Consider the following 13,374-nt stretch of genomic DNA (forward strand, 5'->3'; position numbering starts at 1 on the left):
CCACCGAAGCCGAATCCATCGCCGGCGAGCTCACTGCTGATGCTGTCTCAGCTGTAATCGACCGCCGCGACGTCCCCAACCGTGAAACCCCCCTCCACCTCGCCGTCCGCCTCCGTGACCCGACCTCGGCCGAGATCTTGATGTCAGCCGGCGCCGATTGGTCTCTTCAGAATGGACAGGGCTGGTCAGCTCTGCAAGAAGCTGTCTGCAGCCGCGAGGAGTCGATAGCGATGATCATTGCCCGGCATTATCAGCCCCTTGCTTGGGCGAAATGGTGTCGTAGATTGCCGAGGATTATATCATCTATTTCGAGAATTAGGGATTTTTACATGGAGATTACTTTCCATTTTGAGAGTTCGGTGATACCTTTTATTGGAAGGATTGCACCATCTGATACCTACCGGATTTGGAAACGGGGGTCGAATCTTAGGGCAGATATGACCCTCGCAGGGTTTGATGGGTTCAGGATTCAGAGATCGGATCAGACATTTATGTTTCTCGGAGAAGGAGTGGCTGCGGATTCAAACACACCAGAACTGCCTCCGGGGTCATTGATTGTTCTTGCACATAAGGAGAAGGAGATTACTAATGCTTTGGAAGGAGCTGGGGCTAAGCCGACAGAGGCTGAGGTTGCTCATGAGGTTGCATTGATGTCTCAGACGAATATGTATAGGCCCGGAATTGATGTTACACAGGCTGAATTGGTTCCTCACTTGAATTGGAGGCGGCAGGAGAGGACAGAGATGGTTGGGAATTGGAAGGGGAAAGTGTACGATATGCTTCATGTTATGGTGAGTGTGAAGTCTAGGAGAGTTCCTGGTGCAATGACTGATGAAGAGTTGTTTGCTGTTGATGGAGAGGAGAGGAGTGGCAATGTCATGGAGCACGAAAATGGTTTGGATGATGTGTTGACAGCAGAGGAGAGGAAGCAATTAGATTGTGCTCTTAAGATGGAGAATTCGGAGGAGGGAGATGAGGAGATGAATGGAGATAGTTTGGATAGTTTTGAATCTAATGGTGTAACAAAGGAGAAGAAAAGTTGGTTTGGTTGGAACAGTAAAAGGGCTTCCAAGGGCAATGGAGAGGATGTTGAGGACCTGAGGAGCCATAAGAAATCATCTAAGTTGGTATCGGAGAATGGCCATGTTAAGTATGAGAATGGGAAGGAGGAGCTAGCTGATGTTAAGAAGGGGAAAGAGAGGAGCTCTGGGAGAAAAAAGAAGAATGGGGTCATGAGTGATTCTAATAAGCTTGAAAGTGAGTATAAAAAGGGATTGCGGCCTGTTTTGTGGTTGACACCGGACTTTCCTTTGAAAACAGATGAACTTCTTCCTCTCCTTGATGTTTTAGCGAACAAAGTCAAGGCTGTGAGGAGGCTCAGAGAGCTGTTGACAACCAAGTTACCTCAAGGCACATTTCCTGTCAAGGTAATTCGTACATGTTTTCTTATATCATTATGATGACATCTTTCTGGCCCTTTCCAAGATTCATTTCCCCCCGCAAAATATTATCATTGATGGTTAACATACTATGAAATTATCCCTATACATTGTTCAGCCATTAGTTATGCAGAACATCTATATAAAGTTGGCTTAGTTTGCATGTGAAAACCAGCAATCCTTTGTTTACTGGCAGACCTTGGCCATCCTATTTCTCCTGCCTTCTCCTTCATTAGGTTACATGCTAGAAGAGTTCCACTGCTTTCATGGGTTTTTATTGCAACTATAGTTTGAGTTTGGGTTAGCACACATGCAAATGAACTAAAAGGGAGTGTTGATGAGATAAACAAACATTCCTATTTACATTCCTCATTTTGTTGGATATAAGTAAATACTAACCTTGGCTGAAGGTTACATAACATGGCTAATCCTATTGCAAAGCTTTTTGGTGTCTTCATTTATCAAATCACTGTTTTAGAAAGCCCTAGGCACTGCACCTAGCACCTAGGCAGGCACCTAAGCGGCACATAGATGTTTCTTTAGCAGACAGAGGATCTTTTTCAAAGATTCACTTGTATCGAGTTTTGATCTGATCCATTCTAACCTGACCCGTTCCCTTCATCTAATGTTGTGCTTAAGCAGGCAATGAACCCCTTCTTGACACAATGAGTCCATGTAAGCGGCCATGTTCGTCTAGGCATTCTCGAGAATTAAACAGGCGGCCTAGATACCGCTTAAGTCTATGTGGACGCCTTGACCACTTTTTAAAACAATATATCAAATCATATATGATACGTTTTTTGGGGTACTCTTTAGGATTTGGTTGTGTCTTGTCCTGTCATGCAGCCTTGTACTTGCACAATCAATGTAAATTACAGTCAAGTCTGTAAAACTGAAACTGCCATATAAGGGCTGAGTTATCAGTATCCTATCACTATCACTTTCCCTGCAATCAGAATTCAGAACACTTTGATCGATAGATACACAAAATCAATTTCAGCCCGTCGTATTCTCATAACTTTTGATGTGGTTCTTTTTTTGTTAAATAAGAGAAATGAAGATATGTTGATATAAGTCGAGTTAGTTCTCCAAGCAAGATATGTTGCTAGAAATGATGATATGCTGACTGATATAAAATTATGATTGATGTAGAAATAAAATTAAGCTCATTCAATAGTTCAGTCTGGAATGTAAGTTTTGTTTGTTGAATAAGAGAATGAATTAATAAAAATATTTTATACATTGATTTAACTCTGGAATCAAGATAGGCAGTCAGAATAGAAGATTTATGGGATACAGTTTTAATGCATAAAGAGATTAGCATCACCTTCTTACTTGGAGGGCTAAGTTATCCACAGAGGATGAGTTAGGTCTACAAGTGAAATTTTGCAAAACCCCAACATTTGTAATTAATGGTAAAGCTTTGTCACATTGATTGACAGCTTTGCTATATACTTCATCCATTTACATTTCAAACTTTAACCCTAACTTGCCATCTTCAAGACACGATTAAAGACACGCAAACCCAATGTATGATACTAAACTAGAAGGAAGTTGGTTCGCTGAGATTTGCTAAAAACCCAAGCTTTCTAGATCTAGCGACTGAAAGCTACTAGTTTTCAGTCCTTTTAACTAAGTTGGTTTTTTTAACCTTGCAGCAAAACTCAGTAGTCTTTCTTGCAATTCCGACAGCTTTTTAGCTCGCCATGGTAATTGTGGCTGATGACCTAACGTATTTAAATAGAAGTCTAAGTACTTGTATGAGCTGACTGGAGTGCATTGCATGAGCATCTTGAAGTGTAGGCATGTCACAGTGTGGGGTTTCCTTGGGACACCTGTGATTTGTCATGTGATGTGTATATTATTGATGATCACACTGGGATATCTGATCAGTGCCCCGAGTCCTCCATACTTGACTATACAGTGGTCATCTTAACAGTAAATTTATAAGAGATGACATCATATTGACGTATGCTAGCCTTTGTGCTCAATGTACTGTGGCATCTTGGATAATCAGCCAATTGAAATTGATATCAAGCCACCTATTTCAGTTTATGGAGGACCAGATCAAAGTCTATACTCAAGTAATTTTGTAATTCTTCATATGCAACTGTTTGTGTTGAAAGGCCCTTTCATGGATCTGGGCTGTTAGTGTAATGCTAGCGCTTAATCATTGATCCTTCAACAGCTTTTAACAATTGCCAGAAGTTACTCTCCATCACATTTTACTAGTCTTTAGGCATACTTCTGATGAGTGACGAGTCATAGCCAAAGTGAACTAAACCCCCAAAATGCTACTCCTGTTGCACCATTAAAGTAAGTTAATAACCTAACCTATATAGTCTAAGGACCACTTATAACTTTGCGTTATTGGGGTTTCATACATCCTTGTACAGTGTTGCTTTAGTACCACTCGTTCTCTGCCAGCACACACTGAGTGATATTCAATTAGCAAGTACTATACTTAGTTCAAATGAACTAATATATATTCAATTAGCAAGTACTATACTTAGTTCAAATGAACTAATATAGAACCTGCTCTTGTTTTATCATGTATTTTACTCCACATTGTTATCTTCACAGTTGTGATATTTACTTGAAATGTTTGGGCTCAACACTATTAGCAGTCTAGCTATACCAAGCTTGAACCTTATTGCTGGCAGATAAATCTTGTTAGTTCTATGAGCGTTTACTTCACTCGTTTTTCATACATTCCCACTTTCCATTCCATTATCCTTTTATCATCCAACATGCTCAACTGTAGACAGCACAGATCCGTACGAGTTCTGGAATTCTGAGTTTGGTTTTGTTTATTATGGGTATAGCCCATGTTATCTAAAGCATAGCTATTTTTGAGAAAGAATATGCATCATATTGTGTCTCTTGAGGGTTGAACTCTCTGGTCTCTCTAGACCTTGACCTTAACCACCAGGCAACACATTAGTAGTTAAAAAAGCCTTGGTTCCAAAGACCACTATTCAGTGGTGAGCCCAGTGCAATGGTTTTCTGTTGCTATCTTGTTTCAGCACATATTTGTTGCTAGCATCTATCACCCATATTGCATCCCTGGCATTTGTACGCTTTTTGCCTTGCAATCTTCTGTGAAGCTGCAATCTTATGCTGTTAGGTGAATCTTTCTGATGCTCCAATTGTCTACTAATCGACTAATAGCCTAATGCGAAGTTTGCCTCAATTTTTTATCGTTCGGTGTGACACTACCTTAAACTCTATTTGCATTTGCCAGTCCTTCTAGTTGCAGATAAAAATTATATTTTAGCAAAGTAATTACTCGAAAAGATCTGCATATGCTTAGGTGTTGCTTTTTAACATGAATTTTTCAGTGCATAGATCTGGAATATACTTCTAGAATGATAATAAAATACCTGAAGGATGGGGTGCAGTGGGATTCTGTTAAAGCTGAGTGGGAGAAAACGTGCCAACAATGGGGGGACATGAGGAACCCTTGTAAAATGTTTTCTGTGGTTAACAGAAGCTCTTTTGCTTCTTTTTTTTTTCTGATAAAATATTTTCTTCTTTTGGCCTCTTTAGGGACTATACAATAAACGCTTCCTAAAGAGTCTTGCTAAGTACCCATTTTGTACATAGCTTATCTGCTGCTTTACAGCCTTTAGAGTGCATTGAAGGTTTGTTTTCATGGCAATGCTAACCAGAACACTAGTAGCTCATTTCGTATAATGTTGAGTGTAGCAAGAAAGATTGCATTTCCTTTGGTTGTAGTTTGCAGCCAAATGTTGCATCGTCTTGCAGCCACTTAAAGTCTGTTATCAACAAGTTGTAAGTGTGTGATGTTCTCTCCTTTTGAGTCAGCAACATAAATATACAGCCTACAACTACAAGCATCATGACCTCCATCCAACGAAGCATTAGAATTGTGCTTGTAACAGTAATAGTTAGAATCAGAATAATTTTTTTTTTATTTTTTTTATTTTTACTTTTTTATGTACAACCAAATAGAGAACCCAATTTGTAGCACCAGTTAGTATTGCACCATCAACAAAATGTGAGCACATTTACAATTGTCAAAAGTGTTTTTATCTCCCTCATTGAGTAATTTAAATATTGGCTAATTATTATAAAACCCTCCTTTACTCTGGATGGTTATCAAAAAACACCCCCTAACTTTCACAAGAGAAAACCCCTTAAGTTTAGGGGATACCAGAAAACATTTAGGGGGTTTTTATGATAAAATCTCAAAGTTAAAGGGGGTTTTCTTGGTAAAATCTGANCCCCGTGATATTTACTCTTCAATATTTGCTTATATTTTAATAAAATTAAAGTTTCCAACAGTTGTGAATGGTTCAGATCCTTTTTACTGAAGCATTGTGCTGAAATCTTTGTTCATTCCCTCCTTCACAGGTAGCCATTCCCATTGTTCCTACAATCCGAGTCATCATCACCTTCACAAAATTTGAAGAGCTACAACCGCTCGACGAGTTCTCGACTCCCCTCTCCAGTCCAACCCATTTCCAAGAATCAAAATCTAAAGACACCGAATCATCAAGTTCTTGGTATTCATGGGTAAAAGGAAACCATAGAGGCCAATCTAGCGATAGTCCAGACTTCCGAAGCTCAAGAGATGAGCCTGATCCTTTTCATATACCATCAGATTATACTTGGGTCGATGCAAATGAGAAAAAGAAAAGGATGAAAGCTAAAAAAGCCAAGACTAAGCGAGGTTCAAGTAAGAAACAAACTTTGAGAAATACAGAAAGTAGCCCTCAGCTTACGGATGGCTTTGAGGACTAAGATAACGGGTTTTTAATGTATTTGAGAGCTTGAAGATGACTTGTAGTATCTGCTGATATGTACACTGTATTTCCGATGCCACGCGTTTCAAATTAAGTTTATTTGTTGTGTATTATTTTCTGGGGTTTTAACAAACATCATTTGTTACTGGTTTGTTTTCTAGTTTTCGACGTTTCTTGCCCCACTGTTGTAGGAGAAGCAATATTTGTAACTCGGAGGAAATGGAAAAGAGAAGAAAGGAAATTTGTAATGCTGAATTGTGAATGGAAATGAGTTCCCCCCTTAGTGTTCAATATTGTGTTATCCTTTTGTGAGAAACTTTGCTTATGCGTGTACTTTTGATTTCTGAAGGAGATATGTTGATTTGAATGCAGCAAATGGTGGTGCAAGTAAAGTTGATTATAGACTTAATGGACCTTTGCTTATGGAGAACATTCGAGGTTCTTGACTTTTGACATAAACAGTCTTATGTGAGACTCGAGCAATTTTGAAGAGTGAGAAAACGAAGACTCATAAGAACACTTTTAACTTTGTTCTACATTTCTTTCAAAATTTCTTCAATTATAAACCTCATTATTGCTAATGCAAGTACAAGTACAAATTAAAACATCTACTTTTACGTGTGCGATTCACAACAAGACTTCTCCCCTTGAGTAGGACATTATCGTCATCTTAACTCAATTCTCTTCACCTCAACAGTACTTCCCTCCCCTTGTTCAAGTCATCTCGATCTTGATCATAAGCGACCGAGCCTCATGAATCTGAAGAAATCTTCGACAATTTCGAGTGTTAATTCGCTACAGGCCAATTTCATCAGAATCATTTCAGTTTCCTTTTGAATCTATGTACATACATTGTCAGAGCTTAATTTCCTCAGGCATCTGATTCCATGTCACGAAATGGCAATGGTACAGTCTTCACTGCCCTGAACTTGCCAACATTGTTCAGGTGCTCGTTCTCCAACCTGTCAGCAAAATTATGTTTAAGAATCAGTTTACTCTTTATTTTACAACTTACAGTTGCACGAGGAGAAAAAAAAAAATACACCTGTAGAAATTCCAGTGTCCTCGTCGAATTATCTCCAACGAAGCTAGCAGAAAATCCACTAACCGATACTCAACAGGACCGAGACTCAGTCGAGAAATAGTCTCTATCCAGCCAAGCCTCAAAACAAAATTGAAAACCTGCATTTCAATAAAAAGTGAGCAAAAAGATTGAAATTTTTAATTGATAAGTTGTGCGGACTTACAATAGACACATAGTAAACATTCTTGTTCTTCAGTATAAGCTCATCTCTAAGCCATCGATTTTTCGAGTTCAGATCAAATAAACCCCAATCCTTGACAAAATCCCAATACAACTGATAAAATGTAGCCATCGTTGATGTCATAATAACCATAACCAACCAAAACATAGAAGGATTCACAGCGTATTTCCATCGAACAGCAGCTGCAAGCATAGCCGATACATACTTTCCACAGTTTGCTAGGTGATTTATATCGTATCCCTCTTCAATGTATCTTCTTATACACTGAAAATTTTAGTAAAAATATTAGTGAATGTTGTGAATATAAGAAAGGAGATTTATGTTGATTTTATTAGATTATGCACCTGCATTGCACGGCAATAATACGGAAGAAAGGATATAACATAAGCCAAGAGCTTGTATTGATGGCTACGAGTGCAAGTCTCATATGGGTCTGATTTCAGCAAACTTGCCACAAAATAGCATGATGTGAACTCCATATGCCTCAATAATGGTATCTGCATTCAATCATTTTGTTAAATATATCATATTATGTAGTTTTTCTTTTATGATAGTTTTTCTTGAATTAATTGCACATTGACACTGTGTAATATTTTTTTTAACTTACTCCTGTAATTTCATTGTTCCAGACAAATACCCCTGGGTTATTTTTTTTACTCTTTTACCCTCAGATATACCCACTAATTACACCCAGACGCAATATCTGCTAAAATCTCATCCAAGGTAGAATAGTCAGTAAAATTCAACCCAGGGTCTATCTGCAACAGTGAAACCGCAGGGCAGTAAGTTCAAAACAATGACACTACAGGGGTCTATGTGTAATTAACCTGCTTTTCTTTCTTCAGATTTTCTATAGTTGACAGTCATAAGAAATTAACTTAGACAAGGGTAATTACCTGACTAGTGAGCTGATCTGCCATGAAGAAATCCACCATCAACACCTAGAGGGGGCAGGAAAAAGAAAAAGACAGAAGAAAACTTGATCAGAAATCCAAGAGAAAAAAGAAAGAAAGAAGAAATCTTGATCAGAAATCCCAGAATGCTGAAAGGGGATTTAGATACAGAATTGAATACAGAGGATCTAGATACAGAATTGAATACAGAATTCACAAGTATACATTACTTTGTAGAATGGCGAGAATATGATATTGCGCATCACTCTCAGGAAGCAATAACGGGTAGAGCGATAGAGAACATTAAATGGGCAGATGAGGATTGCTATGAATAGCTGAAACATGAAGATGAACATAATGTTAAAGAGCATACATAGATTATGTGGCATATATGATGATATCTTCTTGTATTGTACGTTGATAAAGATATATCTATGATTAAGCATGTCTGAGGCCAAAACGAACATATTAATTTACTGGTCGTTTCACTAGATATTAAGCTAGATCCTCATAACTTCTTATTTGTTTTATACTATAGAAAGGACTTTAAAGTGATATCTGTGCAATCAGGTTCGAATTATCAGACAGACGTTTAAAGCAGATTTGAGAGCTGAGAGAGAATATTTTGAGGTACACATTTTTAAATCCACTTTAAATACATGTTTCGTGTTTGGTGAGATTTAGATCTGGGTTGCTCTGATACCATGTATGTGCTCCTAAAATCTTATTAATAGAAATTTATATATTGGATTAGATATTTACCAGCAAGAGAATGCCAGGGAGGGCATCGACATGATCTCTAGAAAACCCTGATGATTTAAGCACTAATTGGATGACGAGAGCTCCGACAACGGTAGTCATGAAAGAGGTGCATATTAGAAAAGCATCTCTATGCTTCAAAGCCGTGGTTGGAGAAAATTCAAATATGAAGTTGTGGTTTATTCTGGTGTCCTTCCACATGAAGAGATTGCAACCATACAAGAATATGTGCAGGCTCAGAAGAGCAAACATGCTGCGTCAAAAGAGAAAAATACCAACATCAATATCATGTACTTCAATCTTGTATTTTTTTTAAAATTTTTACAAGTTAAACTCTGAAGTTCACTTAAATAATCTACAGGGAAAAACAAAGGAAAAAAAAAAACAAAAACAAAAACAAAATAGGGTTATGCCTAAATGCTTAATATGACTACGAAATCAATTTAACTTCAAAAGGATTCATTATATAATTTTCTCAAGCACGATATGCTTTCTCCACAATGAGATTGATTAGTCTACCAAATAGTGGTGAATTTGGACTCAAGCGAAGGGGGGAAAAAGTATCCTTGATTAGTACATAATCATTTCTCCTAGCATGATTCCTTTCATAATGGTAGAGTCAAAAACTTCTCATGCTAAAGTTTTCTATGTTTTTCTTAGAAAAAGTAACTAGTGTATTTCCCTTTTTTGAAAAGTTATGGGGGGATATTAGTGAGAACAAAGACTAGTGGATTTTCTTGGTGGAAACACTACAATGACAGTTCACACATTTCTAAAAATGAATTCTGAGTGGGTTCCAAACAAGTAGAGAAAATAATAATACCTGAAAACAGGGTAAACAGTTTCCATGTAACCAACTTGAGTTGAAGTAGAGAAAATTCCAGATAAATGTGCCAAGATTGCGTACACACTAAATAAAGCAGCAAAGCTACCCGTGAACAAACCTGCAACAGAAAAGAAAACAAATCAAATAAGTAAAGGGGGGGAATTATTTCATTTAATTTCATAAAATTTTATTTTAGGTGAATGAATTGGGGCAGCGATGGTGGTCCTTATCTTGTAAGTGATATGCAACAACACAGATTGCTTTTGTTAATCAAATGCACAAGAATCAAGTGTGATTATGATCATTATTGCGGTAAAAACAAAAGAAATTGTCTATGTTGTTTCTTTCTTTTCCAAATTACAAGCATTAATCACTTTGGTACTTCAGAGCAAGTGCTAATTGAATCCCACCTTAACTTAATTAAGACATTAAAACTCACAAAAATAGGAATATGAAAAATAAATAAATCACCAATAAAACCTTTGTTGTCCCATCACTTCTAAATATTTGGGATAGAAGATGTATTTTATAATTTATCCTTCTCAAAATATACTCAGATGATGAGAAATGTATTAAACATGTTGTGAGAGAAATCAGGCCCAATGTAGAGTTGATAATCCTTAAACAAAAGTTAGTAGCCAACTTTAACCCAAAAGCTATAGCCGTTAGTTATTGACCCAAGCTCCTATTTAAACCCATCATTCTTTTATGTCTTATTCTATTTGGGACTATACTCACATATTGATCCCCTCAACAACTCCCCCTTAATTTGTGAGTATAGTTTAATTCAACTATAATTCAATCTTCCATGAGATTCACTAACATTTGCACCACTTCACTCGTAGGCTAACCAAACCATGCATTCAGCACATGGCTATCAAACATCCCACCACTTCACTCGGTGGTTAACTAGACTATATTACTCCTATGAGCATCCATGGACCTTAGCTTTGATAACATTTGTTGGCTGAGAAATTGGGCCGAATCTAGTGGAGAATATACACCACCTCAAACTCTAGCGTTATTAACAAACACACCGATCCGCCCAAATGCAGCCCACACTTTTTTCACCGCCTTCTAGATCTCGGACCACTTATAGCACTCACGTCGAGCCCCACGGCCACAGATCGAACGGTCGAGATCTCACGATCAGGCAGCCAATGCCACATGGCGTTGATCTCATCGCAAAGAGACTTCAGTCTCTCGATCATTCTAGGGTCGACGAGCCTTAAACAGAAGTTAAGAACCAAATTTAATCCCAAAGCTATAGCTGTTAGATATTAAACCAAGATCCTATTTAAACTTATCATTATTTCTTATCTTATCCGATGTGCGACTATACTCACATATTAAAACCCCAACAGAGCAAAGTTGAGCGGTAATAAGTACCACTGAAGATATAGATAATAACGGTTACTCATAAGAAAACTCGTAGTAATTCCATTTCAAGCACAAATCATAATAGAATGTTGGAGACAACATTATACTGCCTCATGCATACATACTTAGAAAGTCTTAGTCTTGCGCATATCATGTATCTACTTATCGATTATGCAAATTTAAACTCATACAAATAAAATACATTAATTAATTCATATAATGGAGACGATGAGCATATATACCTACTAAAAAAGTAATGATGTGAGAGTCTTTGGGTTGTTGGGGCCTCAAAAACTTCATTGCTTTCTTTCTGTCATTGCTCGCAAAGTGCTTTGTAAATGTGGATTCTACTTCATCCACGAGTCTCACCACCTGAAACCATCAATTGCTTCCTTGGTCAATATTTTATCTTTCTATAAATAGTGGAAAACTATTTCTCTAATCTTATTTAATTGTTGGATAATGAGCGTTTCTTCTATTACAATCGTTTGGTAATATATATCTAACATTGAATTTTTTCTTCCTTTTTTTTACTTATTTGAATTAATATGAACTAGAAATTTCTATTGATTAGTGAAAGTGATAAAAAAAGGGTATAGGTAAATGAAAGGCTGCAACTAAGGGTAAATTTCACGAAACCCCCCTAAACTTTTAAATTTTCCTACACACCCCCAATTGAGTTAATGGGTCAACAAACACATATTTCCTACACATCAAAATAATGACTGACGACACAATTAACACCATTTAGGGTATTTGTTGAGAAGGTTAAAAATTTAGGGGGTTTTGTAAGACACTCCAAATTCAAGGGGTTTGGTGAGGAAAACGATTCAAAGTGGGAAACTCAAGGAAGTTTAGAGGGGCTTCATGGGAAACCCACCAAAGTTCAGGGTGTTTTTGATAAATTTACCCTCTAACTTACTTAAGAAGATCCCGACGAATTTCTCTTCAAAGATCTAGCCGAGAGATATGGTCAGCGGGGCCCAAACAATCCACTTTGTAATATTGTTTGTAAGGTTAAGGGATGACGAAAGTTTGTTTCAGGATTCCTTATGTTTCTCAACTTTTCTTAATTTTGTCTTTTTTATGTTAATGACCCTTTATCTTTGTGCTCATAATAATTATAATAATTAAACTTCCCTGTTAAGGAGAGAATAGATGCTAAAATGATCTAATACCTTGTCGGAGCTGATGAAGTGTGATCTCTTCACTTTCTTCAAGTACGAACCTGGATCCCTTTGGTTTGATACCTTCACATTTCAACAAAACAAATATATAGTCAATTAGCACAAATTTATCCAACTGTCATATATATATATATATTTTAAGAGAAATACTAACAATATAGTTAGTTTATTGATACGGCGCATATCTATAATTACAGTTATCATAATGAAGATAGTAATTATCTCAATGCATGTCATGTCAGCAACACTTATATGTCTCGATGAAAAAATATTTATTATGGGTACCCTTTTAATTTCTAACTTTTGGGTGCATATAATTTGTTGCTAACAAACTCCAACAGTTCCATGCCTATCTTGTGAAAGATGGGTAGCCTCAATACTCTTTTTGGCTCTGCCCACCAGACAACGATCTAATGGTCTGGACCCCACCCTCACGTAAGGATGACGTGGCACACTAAGGCATGTTAATTAGATAGTAACCCTCGTTTCATTGTTCTATACATGTCGGCCTCCAGCTGTTTTGAAGTTTGATTATTTCCTTAATTACCCTTCTATAATCATTTGATTCTTAATTGTGAAACTATTCCGAAATCTGCCTTTTTATGATTCGTATATTAGTTTCTTATGCTCATCCCATCTCTATATATAATTTAATTCTATGATGCTTCTTGTTGGATGATCGTATGACTCAAGAAGTTTCGGATAAAGGCTTCTTCGTTGTAAAATCTGCCTTTTTATGATTCGTATATTAGTTTCTTATGCTCATCCCATCTCTATATATAATTTAATTCTATGATGCTTCTTGTTGGATGATCGTATGACTCAAGAAGTTTCGGATAAAGGCTTCTTCGTTGTA

At 37.1% G+C, this 13,374-nt stretch overlaps 2 protein-coding genes across 2 annotated transcripts in view; one reads left to right on the forward strand and one right to left on the reverse strand.

Moving 5' to 3' along the window:
• The window catches only part of LOC109850610 (ankyrin repeat domain-containing protein 13C-like), a 7,109-nt gene extending 610 nt beyond the window's left edge, over positions 1–6,499 (forward strand). Inside the window, 2 exon segments of the mRNA XM_020420658.1 lie at positions 1–1,427; positions 5,817–6,499. The exon segment at positions 1–1,427 is cut by the window's left edge and continues 12 nt beyond it. Coding sequence (XP_020276247.1) covers positions 1–1,427; positions 5,817–6,206 — 1,817 coding nt within the window. The 3' untranslated portion in view covers positions 6,207–6,499.
• Positions 6,734–13,374, reverse strand: part of LOC109850830 (phosphate transporter PHO1-like) — a 10,741-nt gene continuing 4,100 nt past the window's right edge. The window contains 10 exon segments of the mRNA XM_020420894.1: positions 6,734–7,170; positions 7,254–7,390; positions 7,456–7,737; positions 7,818–7,970; positions 8,370–8,414; positions 8,597–8,701; positions 9,129–9,378; positions 9,949–10,069; positions 11,574–11,703; positions 12,510–12,633. Of these exon segments, the coding sequence (XP_020276483.1) occupies positions 7,080–7,170; positions 7,254–7,390; positions 7,456–7,737; positions 7,818–7,970; positions 8,370–8,414; positions 8,597–8,701; positions 9,129–9,378; positions 9,949–10,069; positions 11,574–11,703; positions 12,510–12,633 (1,438 nt within the window). The 3' untranslated portion in view covers positions 6,734–7,079.

This window comes from Asparagus officinalis, chromosome 7, assembly GCF_001876935.1.
Source record: "Asparagus officinalis chromosome 7, Aspof.V1, whole genome shotgun sequence".
In the NCBI taxonomy this organism is placed as follows: Eukaryota; Viridiplantae; Streptophyta; class Magnoliopsida; order Asparagales; family Asparagaceae; genus Asparagus; species Asparagus officinalis.